Source organism: Callospermophilus lateralis, chromosome 1, assembly GCF_048772815.1.
Source record: "Callospermophilus lateralis isolate mCalLat2 chromosome 1, mCalLat2.hap1, whole genome shotgun sequence".
Classification (NCBI taxonomy): Eukaryota; Metazoa; Chordata; class Mammalia; order Rodentia; family Sciuridae; genus Callospermophilus; species Callospermophilus lateralis.
In genome coordinates this window covers 99,523,891-99,551,848 of record NC_135305.1, presented here as the reverse complement: position 1 = coordinate 99,551,848, position 27,958 = coordinate 99,523,891, and the positions used below count along the sequence as shown (strand labels likewise).

Below are 27,958 nucleotides of genomic sequence, written 5' to 3'. Positions count from 1 at the left end.
TTTTTTAAAGAGAGTGAGAGAGAGAGAATTTTAATATTTATTTTTTAGTTATCGGAGGACACAACATCTTTGTTTTGTATGTGGTGCTGAGAATCCAACCCAGGCCGCACGCATGCCAGGCGAGCGCGCTACTGCTTGAGCCACATCCCCAGTCCCCTCAGTCACATTCTTAAGAGGTGAACCGGTGGCGGCAAAAACACCAGTTACACCAAGAAAGACATCCTGGGATCTTGCCTTTTTGGTATAGAAGGCACGGAGAGCCCACATCGGGAGCAACACACGCACGAATGAAACCATGGGAGTCACCTGGCTAGTTTGGGCGCTGTCCCACGTCCCCACCCAGCCCCAGGACCCCTAAGAACCCCACTCAGGCACCCTCTTCCACTCCATCAGGGTGGGACAGCAGATAGGAACAGAGAGCAATGCAGAGAGGGGGTACTCTGCAGAGACAGTCGCGCTTTCTTGCCATGTGCGAGGTGAAGAGGTTCGGGTAGCCTGGCGCGGTGGCGCACGTTTGTAAATCCCAGTACTTCCAGCAGGTTGAGGCAAGAGGATCGCAAATTCAAAGCCAGCCTCAGCAACTTAGCGAGGCCCTATCTCTAAATAAAATCAAAAAGGGCTGAGGATGTAACTCAGTGGTTAAGTGCCCCTTGGTTCAATTCTTCCAACCACAAAAAGAGAAAGTTTGGAGAGATTGTCCAATCTAGACGATGGGCGGGAGCCACCGCGCAGGCGCTTTCTAGCTGGGGCAGCACACTGGTGCTGAGAGGCACAAATTGTGTCCCTCCGACAGAGTTAGGTGGAATTGCGCAGGCGCAGAGCGGTAAGCGCCCCTAAGGGTACCGAGGACAGAAAGGGGACCGAGAAATAGAAGATGGTCGTCACTGCGCAGGCGCTCTCTGTCTCGCTGGGTGGCGTCGCCTGGGCCGCGCGCAAGCGCAGAGCGATCCGCAAACGTGCGCACGCGCGCGGGTATCAGGCACGATGGCTGGTGTCGTGGGTAGGGGCCTGCCGGCTATGGGGCGACCGGCGTTGCTGTTGCTCGTGATGTGTGCTGCCCGCGCCCAGGGGCTCTACTTCCACATCGGCGAGACGGAGAAGCGTTGCTTCATCGAGGAAATCCCCGACGAGACCATGGTCATCGGTCAGGCGGGCTGAGGGTGGAGAGGCCCTTTGTTTTCGCCCGGCCCTCGGAAGTGCCCCTCCTCCCGAGCTTGGCCAGGTCATACCCCTAGACCTGGCCTGTGGGTGCCCCGAGGACGCCAGGCCCCCTGCCCAGCGCCCCGGGCCGCACGTCTGGGGGCCAGGTCATGACTGTGTGTATGCCCTGCAGGCAACTATCGAACCCAGATGTGGGACAAGCAGAAGGAGGTTTTCCTTCCCTCGACCCCTGGCCTGGGCATGCATGTGGAGGTGAAGGACCCCGACGGTAAGGTAAGGTCACCGCTAGCAGGGCTTTTGGCGGTGTCGTTCGTTCATCAGCGTTCCAGGGGGGATGTAAGGCGCCTCCTTGGTCCTGAGGCAAAGGAACTTGCCCCTTGAGAAGTCACGGTAAAGATTGGACTTTCATTGATCCATGTTGCAGGTGGTACTGTCCCGACAGTATGGCTCCGAGGGCCGTTTCACGTTCACCTCCCACACCCCCGGTGAACATCAGATTTGTCTGCACTCCAATTCCACTAGAATGGCCCTCTTCGCCGGTGGCAAACTGGTAAGAGGATTTCTGATCTGTTCCCATAGTCGTTTGTGACACTGTTGCACCCTTAGAGTTGGGAATACAGATGTTACCCTCCTGTCACAGCCATGGACAAGAGTGGGTCCCATAGCCTGGAACACAAATGGTTTTGAGGCCCCACCACTCAGACACCCTGTGTTCCCTTGTAGCGTGTGCACCTAGACATCCAGGTCGGGGAGCATGCCAACAACTACCCTGAGATTGCAGCTAAGGATAAGCTGACAGAACTGCAGCTCCGTGCTCGCCAGTTACTTGATCAAGTGGAACAGATCCAGAAGGAGCAGGATTACCAGAGGGTAAGGACCTTGGAGATTATATCTACTTGAAGTTTCTGCTTTCTCTACTTGGGAGATCAACTCTTCTGAGAATGGAATGGAGGGTATCAGTCTAGATAGCTCCCCAGGTTGTTTTCACTTTTTTTTTGTTAGTGCTGGGGTTTGAACCCAGGGTCTCACCTGCACATTAGGCAAGCACTTTGCCACTGAGCCACACCCTCTTCACTTTTTAAATTGTGATAAAATACACATAATGTAAAACATCATTTTAATTGTTTCTAAGTGTATAGCTCCATGGCATTGAGTAGATTCACATTGGCTAGGTGTGGTGGCACATGTCTATAATCCCAGCTAATTGGGCAGCCATGGCAAGAGGCTCACAAGTTCATCGACAATCTGGGCAACTTGGCAAGACCCTGTCTCAAAAAATAAAAAGGGCTGAGGATGTAGCTCAGTGTTAAGACACCCCTGGGTTCAATCCTTGTACCACCAAAAAATAGATTCATATTGTTGTGCAACCATCACCACAATCCATCTCCAGAACTCTCCTGAGTTAGTATTTAATAGATAGATTTTCACCTTCCAAAACAGAAGATCTGTACCTATTTAATACTAACTCAGGCTGGGGATATAGCTCAGTTGCTAGAGTTTGCCTTGCATGCACAAGGCCCTGGGTTCAAACCCCAGCACCACCAAAAAACCAAACAAAAAACAAACTACCCATTTCCCTCCCCAGTTCCTGTTCTATTTTGTCTATGCTCCTGATTGTTCTAATTCAAATAAGGGGAATCATATCGAATTTTTCCTTTTGTGACTGTCTTATAAGATCTCCAAGGTTCAGATATGTTGTAGCATTGTCAGAATTTCTTTCCTTCTTAAGCTTTACTAATATTCAATTGCATATATGATCCAATTTTGCTTTTTTGGGAGGGGGTGTGGTACTAGGGATTGAACCCAGGGCTTCACATGTGCTCGGCAAGTACTCATCTACTGAGTTCCATCCCCAGCCGTTTTTAGTTTAACGGGTCTAATTAAGTTACCCTGCTGGCCTTGAATTCGTGATCTTCCTGCCTCAGTTTTCTGAGTCGCTAGGATTAAAGGCATATGCCACCTTGCCTGGGTCCCATTTGCTTTAGTTGCCTTTTTATTTTTTTGGTACCAGGGATTGAACCCAGCCATGCTTTACCACTTAGCCACATCCCACCCACCCACCCTTTTTGGGGCTGGGTACCAGGTATCAAACTCAGGGGCACTTGGCCACTGAGCCATATCCCCAGTCCTATTTTGTATTGTATTTAGAGATAGGGTCTCACTGAGTTGCTTAGCACATTGCCATTGCTGAGGCTGGTTTTGAACTTATTATCCTCCTGTCTCAGCTTCCTGAGATGCTGGGATTACAGGCTTGTGACACTGAGCCCGGCTTCCCCAGCTCCTTTTTTAAAAATATATTTTATTTAAGGTCAAGATCTTGCTGAGTAGCTTAGGACCTTGTAAAAGGAGCATGATTTCAGTCCCAGCAGAGATGCTTGTGGAGGCGACAGCACTGTTCCTTCCTTGAGACAGTTTTTATGTATGGGGAGACTGTGGCACCCCTAATGGAATCACAGGTGATATTCCAGAAGGTATTTGGTCCTGGAATTAAGCAGTCACTAACACGGAGGGACCTCACAATTTTCAGGATAATTTCTCCTGCTCGTTTAACCTTATGCCTGTTACCCCATGCAGTATCGTGAAGAACGCTTCCGTCTGACCAGTGAGAGTACCAATCAGAGGGTCCTGTGGTGGTCCATCGCTCAGACAGTCATCCTTATCCTTACTGGCATTTGGCAGATGCGTCATCTCAAGAGCTTCTTTGAGGCCAAGAAACTGGTGTAGTGTCCTCTCTGTATGACCCTTTTTACTTTAGTTCTTTGGTACTTTCTCCAACCAATCCCTTAACCACCTGGATTTTGAGGGGGAAAAAATGCAAAAGAATATGACATGTTGGTAGTATGGCAACAAACCATTCTGATCAGTAACTTGTTTAACCTTGATTCTCATGGACACAGGACATTGGTCCAAGATTTCAAATTCTATTTTAGGGCTTATAAGGAATTGAAACTAATACAAGACAAGTCTTGTCTCTTTTGCCTCCAGTGATTCCCCTGTCCTCTCAAAAAATGAGCAAATGACCTTCTGTTTTTTCTTCATCTGATTACACAGTAGGTGACTGGCATACCCCACAAAGGAGGCCTTGCCTCACTGTTCCCTAGCCAGTTACTTGGTTCACTCAATGGCTTTGTGAATGTAAATAAGGGGCAGGTCTTGGCCCCAGAGGATCGAGATGTTTTTCTATATATTAGAACTATTTTTTGATAAATTATATATTTTCCTTCCTAGTTGAAGTGTTACTGCCTGTAACTAGCTGAAAACACCAATCTAGTCCTTGTGCATTCTGTTTATTCACACGTTTTTATAACTGCCATGGCAGCTCTCAGGATTTCAGCAGTCTGTGGGCCAGAAGCAGATGTTAATAGCTGCTCTCAAGGCCATATTAGAAGGCCTAGCAGAATTCTCTTGGACACCTGTGATTCCCATCTGATAGGGCCTCAGAGTCAGGTAAGACAGTGAAAAGCCAGTATGGACAGTGCACTCTTATCCCCCCTCTTCCCAATTTATTTAAGCTGTGGTAATGTTTTCTTCAAGGGAATGAAATTTGGTTCTTTATTCAGATTTTTCCAATTAAATAAAACGTCTTACAGTAGTTGTGTTCGAGATGAAATAAGAGGTTGTGGGCAGAGGAGAGGCAAAAAGGGAAAGAGGAAAAATTCTTGGTCAGCCAGGGTGGGTCATCTGGTATGGACCTTAGTGTGGATTGTGTTAGGGCTTGGCTTGGATGGACCTCTTTCTGGGAAACTAAGAGTGGACAGAGTGGTTCCTTAACCATTCTCAGGCCGACCAAGTAGAGAACATTTCAGCAAGGACATGAGAGGAAACTTATGTACTTGGTTTCTTAGCCCCTGAATCATAAATTTGAACAGCTAAAGATGCCCTTCTTCTGTATAAAAACTTTATTATTAGTTACCCATTCCTGACATTTTATTTCATAATTTTATTATAAATATATTTGGAATATTATTTATTAAATTACTTTATCTGACCTACAGAACTAAATTCTTCCCTTGTTATTTCTCTTTGTGTCCCACACTATTCAATAGTTATTTAGTTTTATTCTTTAAAAAATATGTAATTTATAAAAATTTTAATTTTTTTTTTCAGTTGTCAATGGATCTTTTTATTTTATTTATTTATATGTAGTGCTGAGGATCGAACTCAGAGCCTGACACATGCCAGGCAAGCTCTCTACCACTAAACCACAATTCCAGCCCCTCTATTGGGTTTTCATTTTAAGAATTCTAGTTTGCAAAGAGGTGGCAAAGAAATGAAAAAAAAAAAAAATTGACATAATCTAATTCTGGGTGCCACATAATATAGTCCAGTGAAAATTCTTTAGATTTTTAAAATAGCTTTTCAGTTTCCATGTTAGAATTAGCACAAGGGAACTTGCAATCCTCCTGCCTCAGCCTCCTGAGCCACTGGGATTACAGGCATGTGCCACCGCACCTGACCCTTCTCTCCTATTTTACCAGGAAAAAGAAAGTTGGGGAGCACACATTCTTAACATTCACTGTTATCCTAGCCTGGTTCCCCTTATGTTAAGCAGTACCTATCTTCATCATTTGGTCTCAGCCTCAGTACTTGTGATACATAAACTATTCTCAACAACCTGTTGTCTCTGGTATTCAAATGTTGGGTCAGGGGAGCTGGATGCACAGAATGACCCTGGAAGCTCAAGGTAAACTCCTGGGAAATGCCAAGATCCAATTTGATTTATCAGGTTTGTATTGGGGTGTAATGGTAGGCAGAATAATGGCCCCCCAAATGTGTCTATGTCCTAGTTCTAGAAATCTGTGACAGTTAACCCATCAATTAAGATTGTCAATCAGATGATTTTAAAATAGTAAGATTATCCTGAGCCATTTGGGTGAACCTAATATGAATGATGACTTGTAAATAATCCATCCCTGGCCACTTGGGCAGTTTGTCTTGTCACCCCATTTCCATCTACAAAGCCAACACTAGTGGGTTGAGTCCTAGAATCTTATCTGCAGCTTGCCTCTTCTATTTTTATTTATTTTTGGTATTGGGGAGTGAAGCCAGGGGCACTTCACTCCCCCCCCCCTTTTTTTAGGTGTAGATAGACACAACACAATGCCTTTATTTTTATGGGTGCTGAGGATGGAACCCTGTCCCGCCTTGCTAGGTGAGCGCTCTACCTCTGAGCCACAATCCCAGCCCCTCACCCTTTTTTGAAAAATTGTTTAAGGGGCTGGGGTTGTGGCTCAGAAGTAGAGCATTTGCCTGGCATGCATGAGGCACTGGGTTCAATCCTCAGTACCACATAAAAATAAAGATAGTGGGTCCACCTATAACTAAAAAAATAAGGAACTTTTAAAATTGTAGATGGACACAATACGTTTATTTATTTTTATGTGGTGCTGAGGATCAAACCCCTGCCTCCCATCCCTTTTAAAAATATTTAGAGACAGCGTCTCACTAAATTGCCTAGAGCCTTGATAAATTGTTGAGGCTGGCTCTGAACTGGTGGCTCGGCCCCCTCAGGAATTACACGCATGCGCTACCAGGCCCGGCTTCTCTTACACCATTTTTTGTCGTTACCGGGGACTGAACTCGGGGGCACCCGATCACTCAGCCACGGCCACAGCCCTATTTTATATTTTACAGAGGGTCACTGAGTTCCTTAGCGCTTGGCTAAATTGCTGAGGCTGGCTTGAACTCGAGATCCTTCTGCCTCAGCCTCCCAAGCCGCTGGGATTACAGGCCTGAGCCATTCCGCCAGGCCTCTCCCACGTTTAAAGCTTGTGGTAAGGCTTCTTGTATTTGTTTCCTACTGCTGCTGTAACAAATTATCACAAACGGAGTGGCTTTAAACAACAAACGTTATCTTGATAACTCTGAAGATCAAAAGTCCGATACCTTGATTTTAACCCTGTGAAACTAGTGGTAAACTAGTGATCCATAGAACTATAATCTATCAAGAGCCTGACGACAGCCAGGTCTGGGATCTCCAGACCACCGCCCTTCCCCTGAGCGCTACTGCAGTGATCTGCCCGCAGCCTGTCAAATGGCCTCAGTGGCTCCGCGAAGACTGTTGCGCCACACTAAGGCTGGATTCTAACAGCACCCAAGCGGAGAAAGTCCCGCTAACGCTACTCCTGAAAGTCGCGGGAGCTAGAAAGTGCAAAAAAAAAATCCGGGTGAGCATTTGCGTCGCGAGATTCGAAGCGACAGCAACCAGCAGCCCTACTTCCGACCTCCCCCGAACACCGGAAACCTGAGAGACGGGACTTCCGGAAAGTGGCGGTTTCTCTGAGCTTGATTGGTTGTTGCTTTGAGTCGCCCCGCCCGTGTCCTTGCTTTCTTCCTGCTGCGCGTGCTCGTTGTCAGTCCCGAACCACGCCATGGCGGACTCAGAGCCCTTGGGCTTTGAACACATGGGCCTGGATCCCCGGCTCTTGCAGGTACCGGGGAGGGCTGGGGACCCTAGAATCCGGCTTAAGGGCTCTCAGGGCACGCCACTGCCCTCCGCACCGCTTAAACCGCACTCTTCGTCTGTCTCTCTTAGGCTGTCGCCGATCTGGGATGGTCGCGACCTACGTTGATTCAAGAAAAGTCTATCCCGCTGGCCCTAGAGGGGAAAGACCTCCTGGCCCGGGCCCGCACTGGTTCCGGGAAGACAGCTGCTTATGCTATTCCGATGCTACAGCTGCTGCTCCACAGGAAGGCGGTGGGTAGTCAGAGGCCGGACGGGAGGCTGGGAAGGGAGGGCCCAGTTTGTACGAGGTTTTCTCTTGGATCATAGAATCAGTCGGGTCCCATTGTGGCAAACGTTCTGGGTTGGGTTTTAGGTTACCTGGATCCTAATCCAGGACGTGCTGCCTGTACCACCAGCTTGGTGTAATCTTGTAATAACATTACAGTCACTTTCTTTCCTCAATGAAAAGGGGCCAGGCATATTTTCTACTTACAGAGTTATTGTGAGAGTACAGGTTCATACCTAGCGTTCATAACTTCATAACACACAGTAACTTCATTACACACAGAGGAAGTTATTTTCTTCTGTCAGCACCCAAGGAAAGCCCTCCATTTTATTTTCTGAGGTGGGCAGAATGAGGGGATAATCAGAACACAGGTTGTTGTATGGACAGGCTCGTGTTTGGACCAGATTGCCTGGAAAAGATAGAGAAAAGCATTGGTTGGATCCATTGATATTCACTGCTGGCTATAACCTGTAATTTATGGTCTTACAGACAGGTCCTGTGGTGGAACAGGCTGTAAGGGGAGTTGTCCTTGTTCCTACCAAGGAGCTAGCACGGCAAGCTCAGTCCATGATTCAGCAGCTGTCTGCCTACTGTTCTCGGGATGTGCGGGTGGCCAATGTCTCAGCTGCTGAAGACTCAGCTTCTCAGCGGTGAGTGAAAGGGAATGAAGCTACGCAAAGATGTAGGATGGGTTTGTGTGTAGTAGGAGAGAGCACAGGTCCAGGGTGAAGTTCCAGCTGCCAAGTTCTTCTTGATACCCATTTCTTACCACCTGTAGAGCTGTACTGATGGAGAAGCCAGATGTAGTGGTGGGGACCCCATCCCGTATATTAAGCCACTTGCAACAAGACAACTTGAAACTGCGTGACTCCCTGGAGCTGCTGGTGGTGGATGAGGCTGATCTTATTTTTTCCTTTGGCTTTGAGGAAGAACTGAAGAGTCTACTCTGGTGAGGAAGAAATGGTGATGGTGGTGGTAGTGGTGTAGTTTCCTAGTGGAAATGTCTTTGAGTAGAGACCACACTTAGAGGTCCTTGGAGTAGGAGCCTGACTAGATTTTTTTCTTTTAGTCACTTGCCCCGGATTTACCAGGCTTTTCTCATGTCAGCTACATTTAATGAGGATATACAAGCATTAAAGGAACTGGTACTACATAATCCGGTAAGGGATGCTGTGGGAATATCTGGAGCTGTAGACAAGGTCCATTGACATTTAAAATATTTTAAAATAAAAATCACAACATATTTCTGGGTGTCCCAGTTCAAACTATACTTTGTCTAAAAGCCTAAGCAAGGTTCTTTCCTTACACCCTGCCCCCACCATCTGCTTTGAGCGGCAAAGCCAAAATTCTAAGGCCAAAGCTTTCAATGTTATATTTTACCTTTCAGAAGATCTGAATTTTACCCTTCAGAAGACCTGTTGCTGTAGGCTTTCCATACTCGCTATTGTAATTTATCAATGTATTTCTCTTTGTCCTATGCATCATGTGCTTTGTGGATTGTTTATTTTTCCCCCCTTTCTGTATATCCCAAAGTTAGGGCACTTGAGTTTTTAGATTGCAAAACTACAGGAATTTTAGCATGCCAGAAATCCTTAAACATATCCATGCCCTGCACTAAAATGATGCTTTTGTTGGTGAGTTAGTGGCCATAGAATACCTGTTTTTCGTCCTTACTACAGGCCTTTTCTCTCCTCAGGTTACCCTCAAGTTACAAGAGTCTCAGCTTCCAGGATCAGACCAGTTACAGCAGTTTCAGGTAGTCTGTGAGACTGAAGAAGACAAATTCTTGCTGCTGTATGCTCTGCTCAAGCTGTCATTGATTCGGGGCAAGTCCCTGCTCTTTGTCAATACCCTAGAGCGGAGTTACCGGCTCCGTCTATTCCTAGAGCAGTTCAGCATCCCCACCTGCGTACTCAATGGAGAACTTCCCCTGCGCTCCAGGTTTGTCATGGCCCATGTCTTGGTGGAAATAAGTTGAAGATAGGAATGGAAAAGGAAACCAACTGATGTTCATGTTTCTTGAGTATATTAGTGGGGCTAGGCCTGAGCTTGACTGGTAGTTATTTCTGACAACTCTGGAATACTTACTGTTACTCCATTTTCATCTGAGGAAATTGAGGTACAAAGATTAAGGAGAAAGAGATTGAGAGGAGGACAAAATAGGAAAGGGCAGTCATTATGATGATGGCCAGGGATGGGAGTGGGCCTCCCACACACCCTGCTGGGCTGATCCCACTTCTTGGTCTACAGGTGCCACATCATCTCACAGTTCAACCAAGGCTTCTATGACTGTGTCATAGCAACAGATGCTGAAGTCCTGGGGGCCCCAGCCAAGGGCAAGCGGCAAGGACGAGGGTCCAAAGGAAACAAGTGAGTTTGCATTTTTTTTCTGACCTCTTCTTCAGAGGTGCCTGTTTTTCAGCTTTTTGGAAGACTGAAGCTAAGAGTACACAGAGCAGGATGCCAGACATTCCAGATGTTTGGTAGCATATCCCAGAGAGCTCCACTGGCCCTTGCTTAGTGTGGAGAAGGGGAGTGTTTTAGCCAGCTTTTTCTTCCCACTGTGACCAAAAGACCTAATCAGAAAAATTTAGAGGAGGAAAAGTTTATTTGGGGCTCATGGTTTTAGAGGTCTCAGTCCATAGAGAGCCAGCTCCATTCTTTGGAGCAGAGCCACATGACAGAAGAGTGTGGTAGGTGAAAGCAGCTGGGAACATGGCACCCAAGAAGCAGAAAGAGAAAGCTTCTCTCTTCAGGGACAAAATGCATACCCAAAGGCATAACCCTAATGACCCATCTTTTCTAGCCACACCCTATTTTTGCCTATAGTTATCATCCAGTCAGTCCTATCTGGGAATTAATGTATTAATTATGTTGACTCATATCCAATCATTTCACCTCTACACCTTCTTGCATTGTCTCTCACATGAGCTCTTGAAGGACACTTCATATCAAAATCGTAACAAGGAATAAAGGGCACCAAGGGTCAGACTGGGCTTGGGAAATTGGCATGTGCTATCCTACAGGGGAGAGAGCCCGCCTGAAGTGCATGTGGCTGCGGCTTATAGGGTGTATGTTTGTTTTTGTTTTTGTTTTTTAAAGAGAGAGAGAGAGAGAGAGAAGAGAAAGAATTTTAATATTTATTTTTTTAGTTTTCGGCAGACACAACATCTTTGTTTGTATGTGGTGCTGAGGATCAAACCTGGGCTGCACGCATGCCAGGCAAGCGCGCTACCACCTGAGCCACATCCCCAGCCCCCAGGGAAAAACGGAAGTCCCCTAGTCTGTCCACCTGAAGAGTGAATTGTTCCAGAGGTAGTTCTCAATCCACTCTGTGGGGCAGAGAGTTCTGTCATTGCCCCAAAACTGAGGTCAGGGCAAGGGTTTGACCACATTTCAAAGCTTTAGGCTGACCCACAAGGCCACAACTCCTGAAATAGTTCTGATGTAGAATAGTCTTGCATATACCAGGGTCTTATGGTCTTTAGGTTTTGCTTAGAGGGGGTTTTTTGGCTTAAGCTTGAGAATGCCCTCCCACAGGTGGGTCTGGCTGACATTGGGTTATTTTCACAGGGCCTCTGATCCAGAGTCAGGTGTGGCCCGGGGCATAGACTTCCACCATGTGTCTGCTGTGCTCAACTTTGATCTCCCCTCCACCCCGGAGGCCTACATCCATCGAGCTGGCAGGTAGGGAGGAATGTGGTGGGCCTGGCATCTAGGTGATGGGCATGCTGAAGGACTTGGGGTGGGCTAGATAGAGCTTAAATGCCAGAGATACATTTCAGCTAGGTCATCTCCCCTTGCAGGACAGCGCGAGCCAACAACCCAGGCATAGTTTTGACATTTGTGCTACCCACAGAGCAGTCACACTTGGGCAAGATCGAGGAACTTCTCTGTGGAGGTAAGAGTCCTGACTCTTATTGGTATGGGCCTGGGTGAGGACCAGGCTTCTCCCATAACAAACTCATAATAATGACAATAGGCAGCCTCCACTGTTCATCCTCATCCTATCCTGTGTGACAGATGCTATCTCCCTTTACAAATGAGTAAATATGTCCATTCAAAGTCAGGTTTACTAACAAATTAAAAACAAAGTCACATTTACTGTCTGCCTCATGACTGGTGAGTGATTTGATGTACTGCTCTGACAGCTCATTCCAAGGTACTAAGTGTGCCTGGACTGCTGTCCATGACCATTGTTGTGGGGGCCTTGTGGCCAGAGCAACTTTGGAAGAGGAAGGGAGAGTGGGCAGTGGGTCCTGGAACTGAGGGATGTGATGGCACACAGGACTTAGGAATATACACTTCTGTCCATACCATCACTAGGCTGCCCATGAAACAATGAAATTGTGTGTTTGGCCTCTCAGGGATCAGCCTCACCTCAGGGAGAAGGAGTAGGAAACTGCCAGTGAAGACCTTAAATGGATTCTGTCCTGAGTCCCTTTGCTGTCTCTTCCCCAGAGGGCGAGGCCCCGGTCCTGCTTCCCTACCAGTTCCGAATGGAGGAGATCGAGGGTTTCCGCTATCGATGCAGGGTGAGCTAGACACTGGGGAGAGGATGGGGAGTGGCTGGGGCGGGCTATGATTGTGATAACAGGGATGACACCTATGGATGCGTATCCAGGTGTGAAAAGGACTTGGGAAATCTCACCATCTGATCACCAGTGTCTGCCTACAGGATGCCATGCGCTCAGTAACTAAGCAGTCCATTCGGGAGGCAAGACTGAAGGAGATTAAGGAGGAACTTCTGCATTCAGAGAAACTTAAAGTAAGGATGGGGTGGGCAAACTTAAGAGAGTGCTTTGGATGCCTAGCTCTGAGTGGTAAGAATCAGAGAACCGGGCTGTGTGTTGGCATTTGGTAGGGAGAGGAAAACTGGCCAAGAGATTTTGAAAGGAGCCAACCATTCTGTTGGGAAGACAAATGGCACAACCTCATGGTGGGCACTCAGTGTTTATTAGGATTTCAAGTTCTCTTCCTCTGGGCATATTAGTGAATATGTATATTTCCATTCATTACATTATTTTTAGGGAGCCAGAAGATGGAAGGAGCCCCATAGTTGACTCCAGGGGACTTACCAAATAAATGAAAGTGCAGCCTCAGCTGAAGCTCACACAGACATAAGAAACAATGAGGAGGCTATTTGTGTGTACCTAGGAATACTCTGTAAAATGATGCTAACTGAAAGAAAGCAGCACAGGGTGCTGCTGTGTGGTCAGAGAGGAGTAAGAGTGAACATGTAATGGATTCTTTGTCCACGTGCTAAGACTCAGGTGAATTCACGGAACTAGCAACAGTAGCTGCCTCTGGGCAGGGAGGGTGATGCAAACAAAAATGGTAGGGAAACTTTTTTCACTGTGTTATCTCTTATGCCTTATAAATTTTAAAACACATGGGTATATTGTCCTTTAAAAAGCTCTATTTGTTATAAACATTGATGTAGCTGTGTCCCTGTAGTATGTTGTTTTTAAGTTCTTTGGGTATAGACCAAGGAGAGGGATAGCTGGTCAAATGGTGGTTCCATTCCCAGTTTTCCAAGGAATCTCCATACTGTTTTCCATATTGGCTGCCCCAATTTGCAGTCCCACCAGCAATGTATGAGTGTACCTTTTTCCCCACATCCTCTCCAACACTTAGTGTTGTCTTCATAATAGCTGCCATTCTGACAGGAGTAGGATGAAATCTTAGAGTAGTTTGATTGGAACCAACCTAGATGCCCTTCAGTAGATGAATGGATTAAAAAAATGTGGTATATATACACATGGAATATTACTCAGCAGTAAAAGAATAAAATCATGGCATTTTCAGGTAAATTGATGGCATTGGAGAAGATAATGAAGTTAGCCAATCCCAAAAAAACAAATGCTGAATGTTTTCTCTGATATAAGGAGTCTGATTCATAGTAGGGTAGGGAAGGGGAGCATGGGAGAAATAGATGAACTCTAGATAGGGCAGAGGGGTGGGAGGGGAAGGGAGGGGGCAGGGGGTTAGAAATGATGGTGGAATGTGATGAACATTATTATCCAAAGTACATGTATGAAGACACGAATTGGTGTGAATATACTTTATATACTACCAGAGATATGAAAAAATGTGCTCTATATGTGTAATATGAATTGTAATGCATTCTGCTGTCATGTATAAAAAGAAAATCAATAAAAAATTTTAAAAAAATTTAGAGTTATAAAATATTACATTAAAATTATCAACTATAAAAAAACTCCATTTGGGGGGTTATGGCTCAGCGGTAGGGCACTCGCCTAGCGCATTTGAGTCCCTGGGTTCCATCCTCAGTAACACATAAAAATAAATAGATAGATTAAAAAAAAGGTTAAAAAAAAAACTCCATTTGGCCAGGTGTGGTGGCATGCTTGTGCTCCCAGCTACTCAGGAGTCTGAGGTAGGAAGATTGCTTGATCCCAGGAGTTCAGGAGCAGCGTGGACAATATAGCAAGACACAGATTCCAACAAACAAACAAAAAAAATTGGCTGGTAGTAGAGTGCTTTCCTAATGTGTACAGTGCTCTGGGTCTGATTCTCAAAACTCCCCACCCCCGCAAAAATAAATTAAAAAACAAACCTCAAAACCTCAATGCTAAGTGAAAGAAAGTCACAAAAAAAAAGATACTAACTCCGCCAAACTCTCTGCCCACTGTCAGACATACTTTGAAGACAATCCCAGGGATCTCCAGCTGCTGCGACATGACCTGCCCTTGCACCCTGCAGTCGTGAAACCTCACCTGGGCCATGTACCTGACTACTTGGGTGAGTGTCACTGAGGGATCAGGAGGCAGTGGGCTGGGGGACATGGCAGTGGTTCTTCTGCCATTGTGTGACAGCTCCTATGCTCGGTGCTGGGGAAGCTTGTGAGACAGGCAAGTAACAGGACGTAGAGACCCAGGTGGCACATCATGTATCCACACAAACAAGTACACAGTATGTGTTCACACATGTAGACTTGCTCACTTCACCCCATAGGGTGTACTGTCTCCTTTGTGGAGATAAGAAAACAGGTAGTGCAGAGATGATGGCAGATCTTCTAAGATTTGAGCCAGGCAGTCTTGCAGAGCAAGGTGGAATGACAGAATGAGCTAGTAGTTGGTTGAATGGCTTTGTGTGTTGAAGAGAGTGGGCAGGTTTCAGGGAACATCCTGGGTGGGAGACAAATCTTCCTATGCTGGAGCAGACTCTGGATTGTCAGGCACTGAAGTAATGGCTTGGACACCTGTGGAGTGTCTAGGTAAGAGCAGATGACAGGGAGATAGACACTGCAGGGCAGAAACAGGAATGGGGAACAGCCATTCATCCTGGCTGACCCTTCTCATCTCACATAAGCTTCTATTGTCCATGTGTGTATTTTTGATAATGAGAGTATATTATATGCTTAAATTGGGTTTAAGAAGAGTGGCAAGGATGTGCCATGGGCAACGAATATAGGCCCTCCCCATGCATGGGCTCTGGTCTGCCTAAACTGAAGCAAACTGGCAGGTATGATATTCCTGCCTTGGAAGTGGAAAAGCCTGAATGGTGGGAAAGGAAGGGCCTAGGAGAGATGGGAGCATGGAGATGCTAGAGGGAGGGGTAGAAGCCAGGCTTCCAAGGGATAGTGAGCTGGAGGAGACTCCAGCTGTGGTCTGAAATGCCAGGAGGGGAGGCCAGAGCTTTGACCTAAGGGGCCTGGTAGGAGCAAAGTCACTCACCAAGAGGATGTGGCCAGGAGTCCAGAAGCCAGGGGAAAGTGGAAGGAATCAGTTGTGGCCTATCTGGGAGTTCAGGAGGAGGCCAGGGTAGTGGGTATGAGGGCAGGGTCAAGGTCAGGTATGGGGACGGAAGCAGTAGGGGCTGGTGAATTTGTAGTAAGGGACATATGTGAAGAAATTGTCCAGCCTTTTTAATTTTGGCTCAGTTTTTCTTGACATTATTTTCCTTCCTCCTCCTTCCCACATACTAAGCACATATTCTACCACTGAGTTATACCCTAGCCCCTATTTTTCTTTTTTGTTACATGTTCATTGCAATGAATTTAAATACTATAAAAGAGTGATTTAGACAGTGAAAGTCTAAGGTGCTAACGTTCTCTGACCCAGTGCATATGCGATAATGAATAGCTGTAGACTCTTACTTGGATCAGAATTAAAGAATATGCTACAGAGTTTGCGGGGGAGGCAATGCTGAGAAAGGGGGTGGGATAATACTGGGAAAGCTGGAGGGAGGACCAAGAGCCTCTCAGAGTAATGGAACCATATTTCATGGGGTGGGGGTGGCTGTGGAGGCTGGTGTTTGTGGGTTGGGTGAGGATTCTGCTGAAGACCTGCTTCTCTTCCAGTCCCTCCTGCTCTTCGTGACCTAGTACGCCCTCACAAGAAGCGGAAGAAGCTGTCTTCCTGTAGGAAGGCTAAGGTATGTGCCCTGAGGGCTGTGGAGACAGCAACAGGACCCTTGCTCCACCTTTCCCCTTTGTTGTCACCAGGACATACAGATGCCTTGCCCTCAGGATGGGGAGAGTGCTCCCAAAAACTGGAGTGTGAGCTGGGGTTACCTCCCTGACTGTCACAGGCCCTGCTCTCTATCCTCAGTTGTCCTTTTTCCTCACAGTATCCATAGCAGCTTGTATTATCATTGGCTTATGGCTGACAGGGGCCTTACCAAGTACCAGCACTGTCCATTTTGTGTTTGTGTTTGGATGATTGGTCTGATTCCTCTAACTAACTTGCTACTTTGCCCATGTAGAAAGTGAAGACCCAGAACCCACTGCACAACTTCAAGCACAGAGGAAGGAAATCCAGACCAACAGCCATGCCCTCCTGAGATTGCCTGGGCCTGAGTTCGAAGTGAATTGGGCTTCCTTGCCTGGATGGAGTGGGTTTCCCACACTTCAAGTGCGCACACTCCTGTGCTTGCTAACTGGATAGACTGAACTCTGGGGAGGCTCTGGACCCTCCAGATCTGCCAAGCTGCAATTTGCCCCTTAATAGAATAACAGTTCCAGCTGCCCCAGGTTGTGCCTCTGGGTATGTGGGAAGGGACTATTTCCCAAAACCTTGGACAATGGGAAACTTCAGAAGGTGGTGGTGCCTAGCTGCTGCTGCATGCAGTGCCTCACATGACCAGCAGATGTCAGTTGTGCAAAGCCAACTGCTAAGAAAAGCCTGTCCTGGTCCAGTTGGTTCAGCATGGGGCTAGGCCAGCCTAGAGCCTCTGCCCTGCTGCTGCAACCTTACCAAGTGGTTCCGGCTGATAGATGTACCTGCAACCTAGGAGACAGATTTTCCTTACCACAAGCCTTGGATTGCCCCTTACCCAATGCACGCTCATTTAGATAGAGGAGAATGTTGCCCACCCCTCAGGATTCAGGGCAGCTATCTCCCTTTCCCTTCCCAGATGATAAATCATGTGTCAGTTGTTGTCTGTATTTCAGATACACAAATGGTAGTACAACATGCATACCTACTGCATCTCTTCCTGTGTCTTCATCTGAGTACCCAGCTGCATTCCCAGCCTGAAGGTTGGGCCTCTTAATTTCTGTTATCTGCTGGCTTCAGGGCTGGATTGCTCCGCTTTTTACAGTGTTAACCTTATAGTTACCTGAAGCATCACAAGGGTAGGCTGGGGGCAGGTGACAAGGAGTGGGAACTGGGAGAAGTAGGGAAGTGTTGAATCTGAGATTGGGCTTTGGTTATGGTTAAGGTATAGTGGTACAGGGTTTGCAGGATCTGAGCTTTGGGGTCTTCACAATCTCTGCCCTTCTGTTAACTCCTGAGGATTTCTAGGAAGTCAGCGTGTATGGCATAGGGACAGGCTGTTGATGGGAGTAAGAGCCGCCAGGGCAACACCACAGCATTCTTACAGCCTGACAGCTCAGATACATTTAGAAGGAAAAGCAGTCAGTGGAGCTGCAGATAAGAGCAATTCCATGAGCATCTTTTGGGAAATAGATGACTGTCAGAACTGCAGAACCCACATCATAGAAGGGGAGATAGGCAAAGAGTCTTCTAGTGCTTTGGCCTAGTCTTCCTATTCTGCCTTATTGGGAATGCTGGGAATAGTGAGCTAATTTGGGTGTTGCAGCTACTGTGTGCTCTAAGATGATGCATAACTGGTTCCTATGGGTTTTGTCTCAGACCTTGTCACTTCATTCACTCTGCTAAGGGTGTATGTTCCAGAACCACCCTGGTGGAGAGAAGGTTGGGTTTCTCTAGTCAGATTCTTTGGGGGAGATAAGATGGACAAGCATGGAGCTGGCATTCTACTGTGTTCTTGTGTCAGGGTCTGGACCATAGCTGAGGGGCTCAGGTGAAGGCATGGTAATTGTCTGTTCATGTGTACATTCCTTCTTCCTAACTCAAAGCAGCCCTTGGGGTGGCTATTTCCATGATCTGGATGAGGAAGTTACCTAGTGAAGGTGAAGTCAGTGGGCAATGTTTGGATTCTGGCGTATCTGGCAGTGTAGGGCCAGTTGGCCTGGCTGCCCAACCTGGGGGAGTAACTGATGCTACTTATGTCTTTTACCATCTCAGGGGTGGGTGCCATCAGGGATGCTTGTGCTTGTGCTTGTGCTGTGTTCTTCTCTGATCTGCAACAGGCCTTGTGCTTTGTTGAGTCTGAATTAATTCGTGGCAGTAGAGAGAATGGGAAGGGGCCTTCCCCTTCCTGTGTCTTGAGTCTAGAGGGAAAGTGTACAGGGCTCATTCAGTACCCACACAGCCCAGTCATGTCTGATGTCATGAAGAAATAAGGGCTTATCAAGGGATTTCCATTATTAAGTATAATTATAGTCTACCAATGGGGGAAAAATGAAAAGGAGAAAAGAAAACCAGTCTCAGTTTTCTGAATGAAGCCTTGGTCTTTAACCTCACACAAATGTATCCAAAGTAGGACAGGACAGGCCTGGGATGAGGGTATATACAAGATGGACCCATGAACCAGCGGCTACCCTAGGGCCAGGAGGCACTGGGTCATGTAGGCCTAGAAAGGAAGAAGAGGGCAGCACATACTTGAAGCCTCAGGCTTCAGGCAGAAAGGTTGGGAGTTCAGTCTCATCTTTACTCTGGGCTAGCACAGTTCCATACACTTAAGCCTGAATGAGCCCCTGTGTGTCTGGGCCACGTGCAAGGGTATAGAATTGGGTAAGGAAGACATGGTCTGTGTACATATGAGTTTTATGGAGACCAGGAATCAAGTTGCACTGAGTTCCAGTTGGCTCCACACACTGGGGCTTAAGCCATCTGTCTTGTCAGCACTTGAGCCTGTTGGGAGCAGGTACTCAGCTAGGAACAGGAGTGAAGGTAATGTATTAGGCAGTGCATATATATAAAGAGGGTGGGCAGCAATTCTGGTAAAGAGAACCACACGTGAATTCCCTGCAGGGAGGAAGTCTAGCACATTTGAAGATAAAAAGACCAGAGTAGTTGTCACAAAAGTATGTGACTTGATTTACTTTGGGAAATACACAATTACATGTTAAAAAAGTACCACGCATGGTGGTACATGCCTGTAACCCAGCAGCTCAGGAGGCTGAAGCAAGAGGATTGCAAATTCAATGCCATACTGTGCAGTTCTATGAGGCCCTGTCTTCAAAAAGTAATAAAGATCTGGAGCTATAGCTCAGTGGTAGAGTGAATTACCAGTAACACCCACACAAAGTGAAAGGAACTAGGCAAGGTGGTGCATACCTATAACTCAGCTGCTTGGGAGACTAAGGCAGAAGAATTACAAGATTGAGGACATCCTGGGCAATTTTGTGAGACCCTGTTTCAAAATTTAAAAGGGTTGGGGCTGTAAGTCAGTGGTAGGGTAGTTGCCTAGCATATGCAAGACCCTGGGTTCAGTCTTCAGTAAGGGGGAGCACCTTGATCTAATAATCAAGGTGACTGTGATGATAACAGAAGGAGGGCAGGGTGTGCCTGAAAACCTCTGGACCCAGAGCATAGAAGGTTCTGATGCGTTTCTATCCCAGTTAATTCTTTTCCCCATCTGCTAAGGATAAATGACTCAGCTTTTGGGGAACTCATTGTGGAACTTGGCCTTCAAGGTCAGTGTCCTCAGGAGGCAATTTTGATAAAAAGTTATTTCGTCAGAGAGGTTCACTGGCTAAATGTCATCCTCTTTTCCCCCACAAAAGTTAATTACCATGAGTTACACAGCTTTTGAAATGGACTGAGTGGCTTTATTTCCACTTAGGACAGAAGCCTATGAGAAGAAGTGGTCATTCATTTCAGAGGGTGAGGTGCCCTCATCAGTAGACTGCTGTGTGCCAGGCACCATGCCGGGCAGATGTACAGTGTTTATTCCTCTCAAAGCACCTTCAGAACTTGACAGATCTAGCCTGTCTGTTCACCCACCTGTCTGCCCACAAACCTGCCAAGAATCAGTAGAGTTGGCGTAGAAAGCATCAAGGGCAAGGATGTCCAGGCCACAATTGAACTAGAGAATGAGGCACATTGAGAGGTCTTCAAGTGAGAACCTCAAGAGCTGCTTCCACAGTGTGGCAGCACACCATGCACATACCCTTGTGTGGGGGTGTAAAAATGCCCCTTGGAGTGCCCACTGAGGGCTGTTGTGGCACATACATGCATCACTGAAGCAGCCCAACTCTGTTCTGATACCTCCTGATTCTACTCTTGAGTGAGTCTTGATGCACCATCCCCCAAAATTCCCAAGTACACTAAATTACATAAAAATCTTCTTAAAATGCAGGTGCTTGTTCTGGAGTCTAGGGTGGGATTCTGTATTTTCTGCTGGTCCTTAGACCACAATTTGAGATCCATCACAGACACCCATTTTATAGGTTGGGCGAACTGAGGCTTAGATTAAATATTTTTTATATTTATTTTTTAGTTGTAGATGGACACAATAACTTTTTTATTTTTATTAATTTTTATGTGGTGCTGAGGATCGAACCCAGGGCCCCACGTGTGCTAGGTGCCCGCTCTACTGCTGAGCCACAACCCCAGCCCTTAGATTAAATATTTCGCTCAATATCATCATTCAACTGTGTGGTGTGTGATGTGGGAAGCTTCTCAGTCTGTTGGACTCCAGTCTGAAAAGGAATGGAAGACCCTGGTTCAGGACTGTTAGGGATTTCCCTGTCACTTCTCAGGGTAGCCAGGGGAAGTATGGACATCGAGGTAGATTCAAATTCCAGATCAATAGTGAGCAGCTTTCCAGGTGTAGTAGCTCATACTTGTAATTCCAGCAACTCAGGAGAATGAGGCAGGAGGATTACAAGTTTGAGGCCAGCCTCAGCAACTTAAAATTTAAAAAAAAAAAATGAATAAAAAGGGCAGGGGATATGGCTCAGTGATAAAGCACCCCTGGGTTCAATCCCTGACAACCCTTACCCCACCCCCTAAAAAAGAAAAAAACACTTTAGGGATTATAATAGGGATTGCATTGAATCTGTAGATAACTTTGGGTAGTATTGTCAATATTAGCAATATTAAAGTCTTCTAATCCATGACATGGAATTTCCATTTCTTTGTGTCTTCTTTAAATTTTTTTGGTGTTTTTGTAGTTTTCAGTGTACAGGTCTTTCATATTTGTTTAAATTTATTCCTAATTATTTGGTTCTTTTTGATGCTATAGTAAATGCAATTGTTTTCTTTTCTGTTTGAACTGGTTATCATTTTTGGTATATAGAAATGCAGCTGTTTTTTTGTGTATTTTTTTGAATCCTGTAGCTTAGTGAAAATCACTCATTAATCATAGGATGTTTCAGCGGTTTTTATAACTGAGATCATGTTATCTGCAACTAGAGATTATTTTATTTTATTTTGAGACAGGGTCTCACTAAGTTATTTAGGGCCTCACTAAATTGCTGAGGCTGGCCTTGAACTTGCAATCCTCCTGTCTCAGCCTCTTTTCTCTTCTAATTTGGGTACCTTTAATTTCTTTTTCTTGCCAAATTTCTCTGACTAGATATTCTAATACTATTTTGAATATAAATGATGAAGTGGGCATCTTTGTCTTATTGGTAATCTTAGGAAGAGGACTTTCAGTCTCTCACCAGGAAGTATGTTATTAGCTTTAGTTTTTTCCCCCTCATATATGCCCTCTATCATTCTGAGGAAGTTCCTTGTAGTCCTGGTTTTCTGAGTATTTTTTATTATGAAAATATGTTGGATTTTGTCAAATTTCTTTTCTGCATCAATTGAGATGATCATATATTTTTTTCTATTAATGTAGTATATTACGTAAATTGATTTCCTATGTTGAACTTTTTTTTTATTGATTGTTCAAAACATTACAAAGCTCATGATATATCATCTTTCATACATTTGACTTGATTTATGAATTCCCATTTTTTCCCCAAATACACTATTTTTATATCCCAGGAATGAATTCCACTTGTCATGGTGTGTAATCCTTTTAACGTGCTCTTGGATTTGGTTTGCTAGTATTTTGTTGAGCATTTATTCAATATTAATAAAAGATAGTGGCTTGTAGTTTTCTTGTAGTGACTTTGGTTTTGGTATAAGGATATAGTATGATCAGGATTTTACGAGAATGGCCTCACAACATTATGTATTGGTCAGTTTTCATTACTATAATAAAATACTTGAGGCTGAGTAACTTGATTAAAAAAAAAAAAAGAGGTTTTGGAAGCTCTAAGTCGAAACAGCATAATGCCAGCCCTGGTATGGATGATATGCTGAATCAGAATGGTGGGAACACAAGCAAGAGGCAGGCTTTTATAACACTTTTCTCTTGTGAGAACTCAGAATTCCCATGAAAATTACCTGAATCCTTCAGATGATAGTTCCCCCAATGACCTAAGGACCTCCCATTAGGTCCCATCTCTTACAGGTCCCACTTCATTTCATATCACCACACGGGAGACCAAGCCTCCAACACACAAACCCTTAGGGGACATACCCAAACCAAATCCAAACTATAGCAAATGAGTTATAAAGTGTTCTTTCCTCTTCAATATTTTAGGAGAGTTTGAGAAGGATTGATATTAATTCTGCAAATGTTTGGTAGAATTTACCAGTGAAGTCATCTGAAATATTTTTTTCAGGGAGAGTTTTAAAATCACTTTCAATTTACTTGCTACTTATGGGTCTATTCAGGTTTCTCATCTCTTTTTTTAAAAATATATTTTTTGTTTTAGTTGTAGATGGACACAATGCCTTTATTTTTTATTTGTTTATTTTTATGTGGTGCCGGGGATCAAACCCAGTGCCTCACACATGCTAGGCAAGTGTTCTACCACTGAGCCACAACCCCCGACCTCCCATCTCTTCTTGAGTCATCCTTGGTAATTGAATGTTTAGCAGTTTGTTCATTTATTCTAGGTTAGTCAATTTGTTGCCATATAGTTGTTCATAGTATTATTTTATGTTTTTTATTTCTGTAAAATTTAAAATTTGCTACTTCATCTCTTTGCCTATGTGTGCGCGCACACACATGCACACATGCTGGGGATTCAACCCAGAACCTCACACATGCTAAGCATATACTCCACCACTGAGCTCTACCCTCAGTCCCTAAGAATCCAACTGACAACTATTATTTTTGTTTGTCTTTCTTTCTTTCTTTCTTTTTTTTTTTCTTTTTTGAGAGACAGGGCTTCCCTGTGTTTCCCAGGCTGGCTAGGAACTTCTGAACTCAAGCTACCCTCCTGCCTCAATATTCAGGATAGCAGGGACTACCAGCATATGCAACCATATGTAGCTTACCCTCTTTCATTTATGATTTTAATAATTTTAGTCTTATCCCTATTTTTCTTAGTAACTTTAGCTAATAGTCCGTCAATTTTGCTGATCTTTTCAAGGAACAAAATTTGGTTTCATTACTGTTCTTTATTGTTCTCTATTTCATTTATCTCCGCTCTAATCTTTATTATTTCCTTCCTTGTACTTTTGGCTTAGTTTTTCTTTCTCTGTTTCCTTAAATTGTACAGTGAGAAAATTGACTTGAAGTCTTCTTCTTTTATTTTTTCTTTTGCAGTAGAGTTTCACTTTATCACTGAGCTACACCCAACCTTGTTTTGTTTTATTTATTTATTTAGAGACAGGGTCTTCCAAAGTTGCCAAGTCTGGCCTCAAATTTGCAATCCTCCCACATATCTGGGATTATAGGTGTGCACCATTGTGCCCAGCTCTTCTTTTCTGATGTTTTATTTAGAGCTAAAAATTTCCCTCTTAGCCCAGCTTTGTTCGCATGTGCTATGCCATATTTTCACTTTCATCTGTTACTAGATATTTTAAAATTTCCCTATGGTTTATTATTTAATCCATTTGTAGCAAAAAGTATGTTCTTAAATTTCCATGTACTTATGAATTTTTCAGTTTTTCCTTCTGCTATTGAGTTCTAGTTTAATTCCACTGTGATGAGAAAAGATACTTTCTACTATGATTTCAATCATTTTAAGTGTATCAAGGTTTCTTTGTTGTTGTTGTTGTTGTTGTTGTTGTTTTTGGTGGCCTAACATATTGTCTACCCTGGGAATATTCCATACATTCTTGAGAAAAATGTGGTCTACTGGTGCAAGGCACCATGCCTGACTTACAGAAAATGCCTTGAATGTCAAGGGCTAAACAAACCCACCCCCCCACACACACACTTACACAAAAAGAAAGAGAAACATAAAAACAATCAAATGAAAAAACAAACCTCTCACAGTTTTTTCTGATTGTCTGTGAACCTTTAATACTTAGGTAGGTTTGCTCTGAGCCCAGGGATCAGCCTGAGGTGAAAGCTTAAGGGCTTTTCAAGTCTTTTTTGAGCCTGTGTCCTGCCCTGGGTATTCATGTGGCTTTCCAAATTCTCTGTAAGCATAGTTACTTGTGAATGTCTTACTTTTCAAGCTTCTGTTTCACAAAAGTTCTATTGTATGTCTCTACCTGTATTATCTTGACCCAGGAATGCTTTCTGAGCATTGGCGTGCTTCTAGGTAAAAGAGAAACAGTGTTTGCATTGGTCCTACAGGTATCCCCTAGATACAGGTCTGAAAAATTTAAACAAAAATTTGCCAAAAAAATCTGCCTTGCTGGGTACAGTGCCACATTCCTATAATCCCAGTTACTTTGGAGGCCCAGGCAGGAGGTTTGCAAATTCCAGGCCAACCCCAGCAACTTAGTGAGACCCTGTCTCAAAAAAATAAAAGGGCTGGAGGTGTGGCCTAGTGGTAGGTACCCCTGGATTCAATCTTCAGTACCAGGTGGCAGGGGGTGGGGATAGGAAAGTCCTTCCCTGCTCCTTCTGGATCAAGGGAGGGAAGTGGGAACTGTGCTGCTATTGCTTTAAGGGCAAGGCTGCTGTCATGTTGGGAAGGAGGTGGGGCAAGTGGGCGTGTAAAACTTTTCTAGTGTTTTCAAGTTGGCATTTTTTTGATTGCTTGGTTGCTATAGACCTTTGTTTTCTGGAGATACTACAAAGTTTGTTATGACATTTCTGATTGTGTTGTTAATGTGTCTGGGAATGAATAAGAGTTTGGAGCTTCCTAATCTGCCATTTTTCTTATGGCACTTCTAACTGGCATATTTTACATCTTTATTTTTTTTCCCTCATATGTGATGCCTCAGGACAAAAATATAGTTGCTACAGCTCCAGACTTTCCATCAACATCTAGAACAGTGAAAAGGAGGGAAGGCTAGAGTACCATACAGCTGCATATATCTCCTTTAATGAGGATATTCAGAACTAGATCGCATGGCCACTGCTAGTTGCAAAGTGGTCTGGGAAAGCAGGGAGCAGCCTCTCTTTCTTTTGAATTGTAGGCAAGCACAGTCCTTCACAAAATATAGAGTCTTGGTCCCAATAGAAAAGAAGACAGGGCTGGGATTGTGGCTCAGTGGTAGAACACTCGCCTAGCATGGGCGGGACCCAGGTTTGATACTCAGCACCACATAAAAATAAAGGCATTGTGTTGTGTCCATCTACACCTAAAAAATAAATATTAAAAAAATATTAAAAAAAAAGAAAGAAAGAAAAGAAGACAAAGGTGCTACGGTAAATTGGTTATCCTAAAAGAGCCAGAAGTGAGGTTGCGACTATTCAGATTCATACTGGCCAGAGAATGCACACATGCCCAGTAATGGTAACCAGGGCTCCAGTCAAGTGACTGATTTATCAATACCACCTACCCTGCCTTACTTTCTGGACCCCCAAACCCTCTGAATGCTGCTGAAGTGCAGAGAAGCAAACTATCTTTATATCTTTAGGGCCTGTCTACACATTAGCTGGGCACACTCTGCTTAGCATCCACCCCAGATCCAGCCACAGAGGGCTACTTTGCTTCAGGGTGTGTTCCCTGACTTGGTGATGAGTGCATCTTTGGGACACTCTCTGGACTACATTTCTGTAATGTTCAAAAAGAGAAAGTTAAAAATGAGGAATTGGGGGTATAATTCAGCATTAGAGAATGTGCTTAATAGACACAAAGTCCTGGGATCAATTCTTAGCACTAAGAACTCTGCCCCTCATGAGATTTTCCAAAAATGAGGTGCCTTTTTACAGTTATTAAGTTAGTAAAGACAAATAAACATCGTACATGATGGAGTGAGACACTGCCTATAGTTGCTGGTATCAGTGGAGATAGTCATAAGGCCTTAGGAAATCACTGTGTGCCTGTCATCCAAGGTTGGTATCTATCCTTAATTAGACACCAATAACTAAGAATGTAATAATCACTGATAATTCTAGATTAGCCTGAGGGAAGAAATGATTAGCTGTGTACTTGAGAATCATAATCATAAACGTGATTTGACTCATAAATCTCATCTCTGAAAATTGAGGAAATAAATGAAAAAAAGAAGAAACATCATTAGTTATGAAGAAGTCAACCAAAACTAAGTTATAACAATAAAATATTGAAAACCAGTTCAGCTATTAGCATCAGGAGAGTAGAAGATCCATCACACTGTGGGTCATAATCAAAGACAAATGTGCTAGGGCTGGGGTTGTGGCTCAGTGGTAGAGCGTTTGCCTAGCATATATGAGGCACTGGGTTCAGTCCTCAGCACCACGTAAAAATAAATAAAATAAAAGGTCTTGTGTCCAATTACAACTAAAAAAATTTTTTTAAATAAGATAAATGAGGGCTGGGGTTGTGGTTCAGCAGTAGAACACTCTCCTTGCACGTGCAAGACCCTGGATTCAATCCTCAGCACCACATAAAAATATATGAATGAAATAAAGGTATTGTGTCCATCTACAACTAAAAATAATAAGTAAAAAAATAAGATAAATGTGCTGATCAGAGATTTAAAGCAGCAAAGAGTGTTTGTTAAAGGACTTAAAATCAGCATACTATAGTGATGCAGCCACATCAATGTTTATAGCAGCTCATATCACAATAGCTAGACTATGGAACCAACCTAGGTATCCCTCAATAGATGAATGAATAAAGAAAATGTGGTATATATACTCAATGGAATATTACTCAGCTTTAAAGAAGAGTGAGGGGAGGGGAGGGGAGGGGAGGGGAGGGGGAATACTAGAGGATAGGAAAGGCAGCAGAATACAACATACACTAGTATGGCAGTATGTAAAAAAGTGGATGTGTAACTGATGTGATTCTGCAATATGTATATGGGGTAAAAATGGGTGTTCATAATCCACTTGAATCAAATGTATGAAATATGATATGTCAAGAGCTTTGTAATGTTTTGAACAACTAATAATAAAAAAATTTTTAAAAATGAGTAAAAAAAATAAAGAAGAGTGAAATTATGGCATTTGCCAGTAAATGGTTGGAATTGGAGAATAACATGCTAAGCAAAATAAGCCAATCCCACAAAACCAAAAGCCAAATGTTTTCTCTAATGTGGATGCTAATTCACAATAAGGCAGAGGTGGGGCACTAGGGAAGAATAGTGTTACCTTAGATTAGGTAGAGGGAAGTGATGGGAGGGGAGGGGAGGGGATGTGGGGATAGGAAAGGTAGTAGAATGAAACAGACATTATTACTGTATGTATATATGTGACTACCTGACCAATATGACTTTGCAACATGTACATTCAGAAAAATGAGAAATTATATTCCATCTATGTATGATATATCAAAGTGCATAAATGCATTCTACTGTCATGTATAACTAATTAAAAGAAATAAAAAATTT

The 27,958-nt window shown here is 44.3% G+C and overlaps 2 protein-coding genes across 3 annotated transcripts; both read left to right on the top strand.

Moving 5' to 3' along the window:
• Positions 1-927: 927 nt before the first annotated feature.
• Tmed4 (transmembrane p24 trafficking protein 4) lies at positions 928-3,978 on the top strand. Of its 2 annotated transcripts, none has more exons than XM_076836629.2 (5): positions 928-1,144; positions 1,334-1,434; positions 1,586-1,711; positions 1,885-2,031; positions 3,736-3,978. In XM_076836629.2, exons 1-5 carry the CDS (start codon positions 985-987, stop codon positions 3,883-3,885), a joined length of 684 nt encoding a protein of 227 aa, XP_076692744.2. In that variant the 5' UTR covers positions 928-984; the 3' UTR covers positions 3,886-3,978. The 2 variants fall into 2 exon arrangements, with proteins under 2 accessions (XP_076692744.2, XP_076692752.1); XM_076836637.2 differs by lacking the exon at positions 928-1,144 and adding an exon at positions 1,154-1,222.
• Positions 3,979-6,703: 2,725 nt separating this feature from the next.
• Positions 6,704-17,347, top strand: Ddx56 (DEAD-box helicase 56). Its single transcript, XM_076836616.2, has 14 exons — positions 6,704-7,592; positions 7,697-7,858; positions 8,382-8,542; positions 8,671-8,841; positions 8,962-9,052; positions 9,589-9,833; positions 10,143-10,262; positions 11,466-11,579; positions 11,699-11,793; positions 12,354-12,427; positions 12,571-12,660; positions 14,552-14,657; positions 16,219-16,292; positions 16,623-17,347. Exons 1-14 carry the CDS (start codon positions 7,533-7,535, stop codon positions 16,698-16,700), a joined length of 1,641 nt encoding a protein of 546 aa, XP_076692731.2. The 5' UTR covers positions 6,704-7,532; the 3' UTR covers positions 16,701-17,347.
• The last annotated feature ends 10,611 nt before the right edge of the window (positions 17,348-27,958 follow it).